This window comes from Trachinotus anak, unplaced genomic scaffold (genome assembly GCF_046630095.1).
Source record: "Trachinotus anak isolate AG129_WGS33_773 ecotype Australia unplaced genomic scaffold, CSIRO_AGI_Tana_v1 ptg000032l, whole genome shotgun sequence".
Lineage (NCBI taxonomy): Eukaryota > Metazoa > Chordata > Actinopteri > Carangiformes > Carangidae > Trachinotus > Trachinotus anak.
Genome location: NW_027273883.1, coordinates 690,157 through 702,768, shown reverse-complemented (window position 1 = coordinate 702,768; position 12,612 = coordinate 690,157). Strand labels below are relative to the sequence as shown.

At 44.3% G+C, this 12,612-nt stretch overlaps 1 protein-coding gene across 2 annotated transcripts in view; it reads right to left on the bottom strand.

Moving 5' to 3' along the window:
- Positions 1 to 12,054, bottom strand: part of cpne4a (copine IVa) — a 50,472-nt gene extending 38,418 nt beyond the window's left edge. Inside the window, exons 1-3 of one of the 2 annotated variants that reach the window (XM_071469210.1) lie at positions 11,771 to 12,054; positions 5,068 to 5,293; positions 3,745 to 3,936 (exon numbers count right to left, since the gene is read on the bottom strand). In XM_071469210.1, the coding sequence (XP_071325311.1) occupies positions 3,745 to 3,915 (171 nt within the window). In that variant the 5' untranslated portion in view covers positions 3,916 to 3,936; positions 5,068 to 5,293; positions 11,771 to 12,054. The remainder of the gene's footprint in view (positions 1 to 3,744; positions 3,937 to 5,067; positions 5,294 to 11,770) is intronic. The other variant, XM_071469209.1, reaches the window with a different exon arrangement.
- Between the last annotated feature and the right edge of the window lie 558 nt (positions 12,055 to 12,612).

Sequence of the window (12,612 nt, the reverse complement as noted above, 5' to 3'; positions counted from 1 at the left end):
TCCTCTCGGTCTTCGACGGTCCCGCCTCCTCTGAAGGATGCAGCCTCTGAACTGGGACACAGCTAATATCTCACAGCTGCTAATGAGGCTGATTTGGTTTCAACTGTGGCGCTCTGACAGCTCAGGTGTGACCTGGTGGTGACCCCGCCCACAGCAGCTCATCACTCAGCTCCTCCCACACTGGAGCTGACCTGAATCTACTGCAGTAACATGCTGACTGTGGAGACTCAGCCCCACAAATAACCACAACTCACTTTAATCAGAGGTGGTGTTTGCTGGAGTAACTCTGCTGAGTCTCTGACATCAGCTGATTGGCAGGTAGACTGAGCACACCTGGTGTCAGCAGTTCAGCCTCCACCTGCAGCTGCATTCACCTGTTAATGGTTGTGTTCAGACTCTTGGTTCAGGTGAATGATGGGAGTTTAGTCAGTGTAACTGCAGCAGCAGCAGACACTGAACCTGCCTGTGGACGTGTCCAGTTCACATTAGTCCCATTGTTTCCTGCCGTCGTTCGACTGTCTGCTCACATGAAAACATAAAACATTAACAAATTTAGTCTCAAAAATTCAGTCACTGACTCTGGATCAGGCAGAATGATCCGCCTCCACATTAAAGAACCAGTTTGTATCAATTCCTCCAAAAATTAATTTCATTCTTCTAATATTAAATAATAACTTTGCTTTATTTGTCAAACGTGGTGTTTTTGTAATTTGGGTGAACTGACCCTTTAAGAGTAAACCGTGGCAGCAGTGAACAGATCCATCCTCAGCTCCCAGGAGGAGACAGAGCTTTTATTAAAAGTGGAGCCATTAAAGAGGAGAGATTGTGCTGCTGGTGTTCGGAATGAGTTTTTACTTTAGCTGCTCTTTAACCAATGAAAAAGTCATTACATGAGAATTGCCTGCTGAGATAAACTGCGTAAAATGCAAAGTGCCTCCAAGATCAGATATGGATGAACCCCAGCAGCGAGTCACTGTGTTTGGACTCAAAAGGCAGACACCAGCAGAGAATTATTTCTTTTCTTTTCTTTTGCTCCATCATCTGTCGTGTTGATAATGAACCTGAGCAGCTTCCAACCAGACGTCGTTTACCCAAACAGTCCAGCTCCAGATGGCTGATGACAGAGAGGACGGAGGGAGGCGACGAGCGGCGCCACGCCGGGAGAGACTGAGGCTCCGCCCTGTGTTCACATCACTGAGGGAAACAGATTATCTGTCCATGAAGACCAGGGTTAAACACCGAGACCAACAAACACACACTTCCTGCTTATCACCAGGTTTCTGGAGTATCCTGGTCAGCAGCTTATCCTGGGTTCAGAAACCGCAGTACAGGACCCTGAGGGGTCTGGCAGAAACCAGGGCACACTGGCATGTAAGCCCCTGATCCAGATTTCCAGGTTTCTCCTGTTTCATGCTGCAACAAACACTTCAAACTCATGGGTTTTCAAACAGTTCAGACCAGAGAGAAATGAAAGCTGCAGAATTTCAGTCTGATTTAAACAAAAGAACAGAGATTTAGACAAATCGATTTAATGAAGCAAATTTAGAGAAATGTGAAGAAACCAGAGCGTCGGGGGGTCAACACTGCGTCCTGCTGTGGGACGGGACCTTCATCACATTCACAAGGTTTTCCTCTGGAGGAGAACTGGTTCACCTCAGGTGAAGCTTGAGCTGGTGCTGATGTTACACGACGGTCTTTGTGTTGGACTTCCTGCAGCTCAGAACTATATGAACTAGAATGTCGAGTCCAGACCTCATTTGATCCACCAGATCTGGATCATTATCTGGATCCACCAGATCTCTAACGGCTGTTCTGTCTGTGATTTCCTTCATATTGGAACTCACAGGACCACTTCCAGTCGAGGTCTAAGGTCTAAGGTCGAAGTCTGTTCCTCCATTTTATTTCTCCCGCTCTGTCGTTCATCTGCTGATTGAATTGTTGCTGCAGTTTTACAGGTGACTGCTCACCTGCAGGAACCCAGGCGAATGTGTCAAGAGTCTTTGGTAATCAGTGACATGGATCAGTTAGAAAAGTGATTCATTAGCAGAGAAATAAAATACACCTCAAGAGTGACTTCCCACCTTGGGGAGTGGGAAGATCTGAGGAGACCATGAATGCATCGCCGCCGCGACTGACGTGGACGAACGTGAAAGTCTGACTTCAGAAGAGATTAAACTCCTCAGCGTCACCAGCTGTGGGAGGTTAAACCAAAGCTCTGGTAAAGATCGTCCTGCAGGTCAGAGGGAGGAGTCTGAGCTCAGCGGGGTTGTCCACCTTGTTTCAGTGGGCGAACCGTGGACTGGAGAATCTGTCAAATTCTAAATCTGTGTCTCTGGTTGTTGTTGCTCCATCATTTCTTTCCCACTGAAAACAGTGAAATAATAATCAGGTGTGTGTTGGTGTGTTTCTCCTGTGACACAGTTTGTTGTTTCTGAGCTGAATGTCTTTTACAAAGTCGAATGTCACCAGATCCAGAGTTCTGGTCTGACCCGGGTCCCCAGCGGCTCAGAGCCTGGCTGCAGTGATTGGTTATTAAACACAGATGAAAGGTCGATGTTGTCAGTGTGACAGACTGTGGTGAGTGCATCATGTTGTCTTGTTGTATTTGCTCTGTTGTGCCTCATTAGCTCATAACTCAGCTCCTTCCTGTGTCTTCATCAGCAGCTCGTCCACATCTGAGCATTTCTCTGTCCATTAGAGACTCCAACAGGTCACATCCACCCAAAATCCCCAGCTTCAGGCTGTGAACCGAACACAGCATCCGGACGGGGGGGGGGATGACAGGCTGCAGGCTGTGTGTGTGTGTGTGTGTGTGTGTGTGTGTGTGTGTGTGTGTGTGTGTGTGTGTGTGTGTGTGTGTGTGTGAAGGCACTTGAACCTGATCAGTCTTTACTCCTGAGGCGGTGATGTTCATGTGACAGGAGGCTGTAACACAGATGCTGATTTCTGCTGAGCTCCAGGAACATTATTACGACTCTAAATCTATTTAATGGTGAATGATGGCAGCACAACAGCAGCTGGGAAACACCTCTGTGTGTCTGTCATTTATTCACCTGCTGTTCCAGTGAGGCACATTAGAGTCTGGATCTGTCTCAGGGTGTCCAAGGTTTACACACACACACACACACACACACACACACAGACACACACACACACACACACACACACACACACACACCTTCACTGTCCCTGGGATTCACACTGGTCCTTGATACAAACATAACTAAACATGTTCCATCAAAGTAAGAGAAAAATCAATAACATTTGAAAATTCTCCCTGTTTGTAAAACAAAAGGAGATCAGGGAAGATCATCCACGATATCAGATCATCAGCTCGCTCCTAACTGTGAGGGACAGTAACAGGCTACAAGAGAATATTTTGGACTCAGACTGAAGCAGAAACACAGAAAATCTACACAAACTGATGCTGCAGCGACTCATTCAGTCCAAAACAAATAGACCTGAGCTCCAACCTGCAGAGACCCGGAACTACACCAACACCTCCCAGCACGAAGCTCCACCACTCAGCCTTCATTCATACAGCCACTGCAACACACAGGTTGCTTCAGAGGTATTTACAGGCCACAAGCTGAGGGTCTGTACGAGGACCAGGAGAACAAACCCCCCCAACCCCCCCTTAAATGTTACAGCACCAGAAAGTTGTAGAAACATTGGGGAGGACAAGAGAAAATACATTAAAACCATCACACACAGAAAACTGGTCTGGTTGCCATGACGACCTACCTCCATCCACTGTCCGTGGGACTGCATGTTAAGGATGACGCAGGGGTCGGGTTTGGACAGAGCGTCTCGGTCTGAGATGCCTTTACAGGTGAGTCGCAGCTCCACCTTGGTCAGACAGGGGCTGCTGAACAGACCCAGAGAGTTGGCCGCTGACTCGTAGATGTCACTCATGGCGGAGGCGGGACAGGAAGTCTACACAGGACAGAAACATGGAGGACGTTACAGCCCTGTGATGTCATCATGTTATAACTGCATGGAAATGTTCCCTGTCAGGATTAAAGTGGATGCAGCAACAGCCAGAACGAGTTTAATTAAATTAGAATAACAGATGACATTTAATTTAACACATTCATCTTAATGTATTTGATGAAACCACTGTGCAGAAAAAATTACCACATTATGTTCATTTGTGATTAATTCATTCAGGGTGTAGCTCACACACTCACACACACACATAAATCATAGTTTCAATTTAATTAAAAATATGCCAACTTAAAAAAAACTTTTCAAACTTATCCTTATCTTCAAAAAAGTCCATTTCCAGAAACGTCCAGACTTTACCAGTAACGTCCAGTTTGTGCCTCTGAAAACGACTCTGTTAGAAACATTCAGACTAAAAACAAACTTCAGGAGCTTCAGACTTCTGTCAGTCTGTGAAGCAGCACCTTAAAGCTCATCTGTTGTCCAGCAGCTAAATCTTTATTTAAAGCCTCATCAGTTGGATGTTGGAGGAGTCGGAGTCTCTCTGATGAACTCCACCCTCCCAGGAAGTCATTTCTGCTGGGTCAGGACGACACAATCGAATCTCCACCTCAGCCACCAATCACTTCATCACCTCCCTCCATTATCCCATCAGCAGCACTCGGGCTCGATCTGATTAACCCCGGGCAGAGCGAGGCCGCGCCGCCCGACCAGCCTGCGGTAATGTACTCCACAGGAGGAAGTTACAGATATCATCCAGTAAAAATATCCTGCTGCTGCTCAAGTTACACGGGATGTGAGGAGGAGGAGCGGAAGAGAAGGCTAACAGAGTCCAGGAGGCTATTTTCACATCTGACCACAGATCTGCTCTTTAACTGTGGAGGATCAGGTTTTACTGAACGTGTCAACCAAGGTCACTGAAATACACCAAGGTGAGTAATTCTGATGTAGGAAGGCAATACAGGTAAAATCTTACACTCTTTAAATCAAAAAAATGCACATTGATATTATTATTATTATTATTATATCCAGATCAAGTCCATTGGCTGTTTTGATCAATATCAGCAAAATCAATATCAGTGATTAATTGTCAGCTGATGATTTCTGGCTTTTGAAATTCACCTTCACTTTTTCCACCACAGGAATTTTGTAGAAACCAAGGAACCGTTTCAGGAGCTGAAGCTGGAGGGGATTTAGTTCTGCAGCTGCAGTTACTGGAACCAGGTCAGACACTTCAAGCTGCCGCTTCACCTGACTCCCCGACGCCAGGACCCACCGCCTCAGCGCACGGCCGTAAGCTTGTGCAGAAGAACGTCTTTTTTCTTTCTCTTTCTCTGGATGTTCAAGCCTTTATTGGAGACAGTGAGAGACAGGAAACACAGGGTTGTACCGGGGACAGGGCGTTTGTGTTTGTGAACTAACCACTGGAGTCGCTCCTTCCTGGGACACAGATGTTGTTCAAAGCTTGAAGTTAAAAGCTTTGAAACTCTTCCATGGTCATCTGTGCTACTTGCAGTAACCAGTTTCTGTATCTGGTTCTGTTTTCTTAGGCTGCAGTGCACTGAGCTCTCAGGGCCACCGTAGCTTGGATGGCTTTAAGGGCGGCTACAAATAAAATCTATTATTATTATTATTTTTTTATTATTATTATTATTATTAAATGTTCTCGTTGTCTCAGGGGGTCGAGGTGGATCGTCAACAAAACATCCTGGATACAAAAAAAAAAATCAGGCCCATATCAGGCCCAAGCTCGTTTTCTTCCGGCCCAGGTCCACAGCCCGGATCCAAAATACAGCACGATCATCAGATGCTGTTTCCACATCTGGACCAACTCTGGCTCACACACAGAACATCAGTCAATACCAGGGGATAACAGCTGGAATCAGCCCAGATGTGGAGCTATATGAGCCAGACTCGGGCCGAGGACCAAGACCAACATTGGGCCAGAAGTTACATTTTCTATCTGGAGCCTGAGTCAGCTGGTTTCTTTTAACCACGATCGTTCTGTAACCTTAACCATGTTTATTACTGTAACCATGACAACAAACATCCTCTAACCTTAACAGTACTTATTTGAACTCTTTCCCGCCTCCTCACTCCTTCGTCACCAAATTTTTTTTGTGCCTAAACCAGACCTTTACCACAAAACTGGTTCAGTACAGTAAAATTATCGCTGCCATTACTTCTTACTGGAATTCTTACTTTCAATCCCATGATCCTCTAGTGCCGCCCTCAGGACAAACTTTACTGCTCCGGGAGCAGATCCTGTAAATCACATCTACATTTAAAGTGATGCAGATGTGATGCTCTGAATACATGAATCATGTGTTCACCTCCTGCACCTCGAAATGAATAAGTGATGAAGTCATTAATTAGTTCATGTGATTTCTGAATAATTCAGATGATCTCATTCTGCACTTTACCTCACAGTTATTAAGGTGATGACACAATGATAAACGTGATATTACATGAACACGTGTTAGAAGTTGTACTTTTATTTTCTCTCTGTGTCACATTCACAGTATTTTACTGCAGCTGAACTCACAATGACGCTGTTCTCATTGACACAGTCTCTGTTGTCATGACAACGGAACAAGTTTGAAGCAGTGACTGAGACGTGGTCCGTTAAGATGACAGGTTAACCAGCAGTTGCGTCAAGCTGCTGATTTTATCACCACGACGTCGTCTGACATCATCATGAACGCGTGTTAAAGACAAAAGCTGCGTTTGCATCGTCACTTTGCAACAAAACACAACTGTGAATGTTCTGTTTCCTGTGATGTCGTGTGAAAATAGTGTTTTTAAAAGACAAGGTTCCCTCTGTGAGCTGGACGTGAGCTGGGAACATGGTGGCCGTGGTCAGTCAGAGCACGTTCACTTCAGCTCTGATCACTGTGTTAAATTGAACTGACGACTCACTTTAAATCCTGCTGTGACTCAGTCTTTGTGCTGTAATAGTTAAAGTAAGATCACTAACTACTGTCAGTGCACTCAGATTACAGGTCATGTTAGAAATCACAGGTATCTGAATGGTTTTCTTCACATCTTCAATGCTGTGATGATGAAATTTTAAACCTCTTTACCATTAAAAATCAGGAATCCCATTAAAAGTCATTCTTGGAATTCATGGTGCTGTCCATATAAAAATCAAGCTCCATCACTTCACAGAGGGTGAAGTCATTTGTCTGTGAGCTCAGCAGGTGGATGCTGGGTGGAGGTGTGGAGCGTTTGATGGAGCCCAGCTGAAGCTTCACAGCAGCTCTCAGCTGTTCAGTCGAGCAGCAGATGAATCCTCCCACCAGCTGAGGCAGATTAGAGAGCTGCTCGTGAAACACAGGTCCCTGTACAGCTGCAGCACTACAACGGAGTTAATAATTCATGTCAGTCAGAGGCGTTCACTCAGCACGCCGCTCGCTGTCAGCCGAGGTTTCTGGGTAACGGTTTCTGCTCAGCGTCACAACAAACAAAATGTTTGTGGAGAACAATAAAAACTATCAGAGCTTCATACAGAGAGGACAGAGACAGAGGAGAGGAGGGTGTCCAGCTGCAGATGTTCCTCCATCAACCTCCACACAAAATCCATTATTACTGTTTTTAAACCAGGAAGCTTTAATATCTCTCAAGATGATTTATGTTTATGTGAGTGATGAGGTTCTTCTGCTTCTCCAGTCTGAACATACAGGAAGTGAACTTCTCCATCGTCAGTCCACAGACTGTAAATACAGATGGGCGGAGCCTCTGTGATGTCACCCACAGGTTTCTGAAGCTCAGAGTGAGCTGCTCCACCGTCACCATCTTGGCAGTGCCCGACTCCTCCCCTAACTCCCAGCTAATCCAAATATGGTCAAAGAGGTGGGGCATGTGTGTAGCAGAGACTTCAGTGCATGACGGTTTGCAGCAACCATACACTCACCCACCTGTCACTCAAAGAGGCCACACCCTCAATTCTCCATCATTTAGTCCTTAATAAAATGTAAACAGGTGAGTTGTATAAATTCAGCCGTACAGGTGTCATGAAGGAGGAAATGATCTCCAGAGACCAGAACAGTTTCTGTACCAGGCTGTAAACATGTTCCTTTCTGCTGTAAAGTCGGACATTTGAACATGGGAGTCTCTGGGACTGACTCACTGCTGGAGCCAGACTCTAGTGGTCGTTAGAGGAACTGCAGCTCCTTCACTGTTGTTGCTTCAGGTTTCAGACCTGGAAGCTAATGGTTGGTCAGGAGGCGTCTGATTGGTCCAAGATTCATTCTGAAGCTGGACACTGAGTCCAGAACAATGTTCAGAGACCAGGAGACCAGGTCCTGATCTCAGCATCATGGAGCCAGTCGTGGACGGCAGGAGTAAACAAAGCTAAAGAGATGTGTGGTACATCCTGAGGCCTCCTAAAGAAGAAGAGCTGTGGCAGGTTCTCAAAGATGCTGGAACAACCCACCTGTAAAAAGCACCTGAAGAACTGAGGCAGGTGTGCTGAGGAGAACTGGGGCAGGTTTAAAGGCAAAGGGGGGTCACAGCAAATACTGATCTACGGTTCTCTATGGTCGATATAGAGGTTTTGTTAACATGGAGGTTTGTCTTTCCCAGTGACGCAGCATCCTCACTCAACACCTGGCAGACATCACCTGTCACTGACAGGACATTAACTCTTTCCTCTCCACACCCTCACCCTCACGACCCTGTTCAGCCTGGTTCAGTGGGCTGTTGATCAGTCTGTCGGCTCCGTCTGTGCTGAGACAGAAACAGTTCCTGCTCACTCGTTCTGTTTTATTAAGGAGGTGACACAGATCTGCATCAACAACACATCAGTGTGTTTCTGACCATGAATCACACACACACCTTATCCCTCCTGACCACGGGTCCTCCGACAGGTTCAGACTGACACAGCTGTTAGTCTGGTTTCAGAACCTGGAGTCCACCCAGTCGCTTTCCAACTTTGGATTTTTGACTGCTATTATCCATGCTCCTATACCTCATATACCTCATATACCTCATATACCTCATGTACCTAATATACCTAATATACCTCATATACCTAATATACCTCATATACCTAATATACCTAATATACCTCATATACCTCATATACCTAATATACCTCATGTACCTCATATACCTAATATACCTCATGTACCTCATGTACCTCATGTACCTCATATACCAAATATACCTCATATGCACTAAGATCATTCTCTCATGCAGCTATTTTTTACAGTGAGTAATCTATTTGCACTAGTAATGTCATTCTCCATTTCTCACTGTCATTCTCATTATAATATTACAGGGTTTTGTTTTGCACTATTGTTGATTTCTTTTTTTTCATGTCGATGTTTTTCTTGTCAGTTTGTCTTGCACTGGTTGTGTGTTCTTTTTTGTGTATTTGTGTTTAGTACCCTTTAAATTGCCCCCTGGGGACAAAAATAAAGTTTCTTAATTTGAACTGACAGTAATTACAAACATGGACGACAGCTGTAACCTCAGTATCTTCTGATACAGATGTTGTTTTCTGAGGTATAAATGATGATGATATTAACTGCAGCACCACAAACTGATAATCCAGCTTTGACTAGAAAAACTAAAGTAGACTAAACACTGACTGTGATGGATTATCTAGTTTCAAATCTCTACACGTTTCACGAAGGTGAAGTAAAACCAGGAAGGAAGGAAACATAAACTCTGCACGGAGGATTTTAAAATGATTGTCAGGATGTACGACATAAGATCGTGTGGTCACAGTGTGCTCAGTGTGTGTGTGTGTGTGTGTGTGTGTGTGAAGCCTGGATCTCAGAGTCCAGATGAGACCTGGTGCAGGTTTATCTGTTTCAGTGGTGCCTGAGGTTTTTGTCTCACCTACACAGACCGACTCTGGCACATCCTCTCTTTATCAGTGCTCCTCATCACCTCACCTCACTGCAGCTCTGAAGAGGAACAAACCTCAGCCCCTGACCCACAGGCTGTCCACCTCTGGGTCACCTGAGAGGCAGGTGAGGTCCTGGGGAATTAATATACTGACTTTTTAATGCAAGATTTAATATGTTTCACATATATCCTGTGTGTCTTAAATTTACTGTAATTTATTGCAAATGCATGTGGCTGTCAGCAAGAAAAGCAGCTCACAGAAGTGTCTGCAGGAAAACTACAGGTCTGATGAGATAAACTGACCTTCAGCTTCAGACCACGACATGGACAAGACCAAAAATACTACAAAATTAGACTATGTACACGTTTCTGTAAGATCTTAAGAAAACACATAAACAGACAAAACTGGCTGGGACGCACTTGTTTAACACTTTGTGACTTTTAGTGTTTTAGTTGTGGATGTATGATGATGCAAAAATATGTTTTCACTTCATACAGGTTAAAGCTCCAGATTTTAACTTCTGCTGTGTTTTATCTGAAGTGTTGATCTCCATCAGAAGATAAATCTGTGGTTTTAAGAACCAAAAACCATCTCAGTGTAGTTTTACATCTCCTCTCTCAGGTTCTCTCTGGAGCTCTAGTAACAACACGTCAGTCAGCCAATCAGAAAAGAGGATCTGAGCCTCTCTTCTGATTGGCTGACTGTTTTCTGAGTCATCCAAGCAGATTTCAGATAAACACTCAGAGAAACCAAATCCTGCAAGGCTGGCTGGTGGGTCCAGGTGGGCGGGGCTTGGGGCGGGGCTGAGAGCAGTGACTGCTTTGTTGTGACATCACAAAGTTCCAGAAGTCCTGACGGCTGGTTTTAAGGCTCAGTTTCTGAATACAGGCTGTGTGCATTTCTCTGTGGACTGAGGCTTTGATACTTTCACAGTATTAATATAGAACCTAGACCTGCTTTATAATCACAAACACATGGACATCTACCTTTAGACTGTGTGGAGCTTTAATAAAAAAGGTTTAAAGTTAGTAACTAATCCTATTCAGTATTTTATAGATCAGTTTTCATCATTACCAGAAGAACTCAGCGGTCGACAGGCTGATGTTTCTCCTCTGTTTGGTAATAAAACAGATTTCTGTCAGGAGCCTCCAGGTCTGCAGTTGTTAATGTTAATGGTGTCTTTTACAATGATCCACCTCAGAGATAAAAGAACAACTAGGCATGAGATTTTTGACAACAAGGTGTGAACAGATATGTATCATTAATGAACAAGTTATTGATCGGTGATAAAACATTAGATGAAGCTAATGCTAGAAGATACTTACTAAATACTTAACATGTTTCTCTAAAAACAGATGAAAAGTCACATCACACGCACAGTTACAGTGTGAATGAAATGTTCCTCATTGCGTCACTCACAGGCTGCACCAGTTCACAGCACGAATACAATCCACATCCAGAATTCTGCTCTCACACACACACACAGTCCAAACATCAAGAAAACCACCACAAAACCATCTCCATCAGCAGAGTTTCAGACCTTCAAACCACAGAAATCAGAGGAAACACTAACTTCATGGTTCATTCTGCTCTTTTCAGGCATCTGAGGCACATTTAACAAAACACAGCAGAAAGCATTTGTTCATCTGTACACCAGAATACTTCACTCTCCTCTTCCCCTGAATCCATAACCTGTTCTCCCTCTAAAGAAAGCAGCTGTGCACCTGAGAACATCTGGATTCAGCATCAGATTCTAGGATCATGCGCTGATTTATAACATGTTAGAAAAGAAGCTGCTTCTACAAAGAGATGCTATTAGATCATAAAATCAACAGTCACAGCAGCAGTGAATGTTTCAGTGATTTTTAAAATACAACAGGATCAATATGAGCTCAGAGAACAGGAGTGAAGTCCGTGAGGAGACACGACAGAAAGACAGACATCAGACCGAGAGTTTCTCTGATTTACCTTCTCACAGGTGCGGGAAGAAGAAGCTCCAGAGTGAGACAAGCATCAGAAAGTTTCCAGTTTCAGCTCAGACGGACTGAACTGAGATCAGCTCCACGCTGAAGGACACACAGCTTCATCCTCCTCCTCCTCCTCCTCTGGCTGCTGGAGAGCCTTTACAGCCTCCAGCCGGCTCTCACGCCTTTAAAGAGGGGGAAGCCTCACACACACACCGCGGAGAGGAGGAGGACGGAGGAGGACGGAGAGAGGAGCGGGCTGCAGCGCCTCCTGCAGGCCGAGCACAGGGGGCACAGGCCGGGGAGGAGAGCCGGTAACAGTGTTGGTGGTGTCCACAATTATTATAATGATAATAAACTTTATTTATGATGTACCTTTCATACAGGAAATACAGCTCAAAGTGTTTCACAATAAATAAAATAACACACGATAATACAATAAAATCCCCGCGTGAAAACAGGCAGAATGTAGATGAAATCAGGGTTTATTATTATTATTATTGTTATTATTATTATTATTATTATTATTGTTGTTGTTGTTGTTGTTATTGTTGTTGTTGTTGTTGTTATTGTTATTGTTATTGTTGATGTTGTTGTTATTATTATTATTATTATTATTGCATTTAAAAACACTGACAATGATCAAGGAACAATTCATATATTTATTTATTTGACAAACCTGCTACATACTCAAACTCACAACACAACACAACACAACACAACACAACACAACACAACACAACACAACACAACACAACACAACACAACACAACACAACACAACACAACACAACACAATGAAAACACACCGGATGAAACCCGCTCCCATCTCGAGTTACGCACTTTA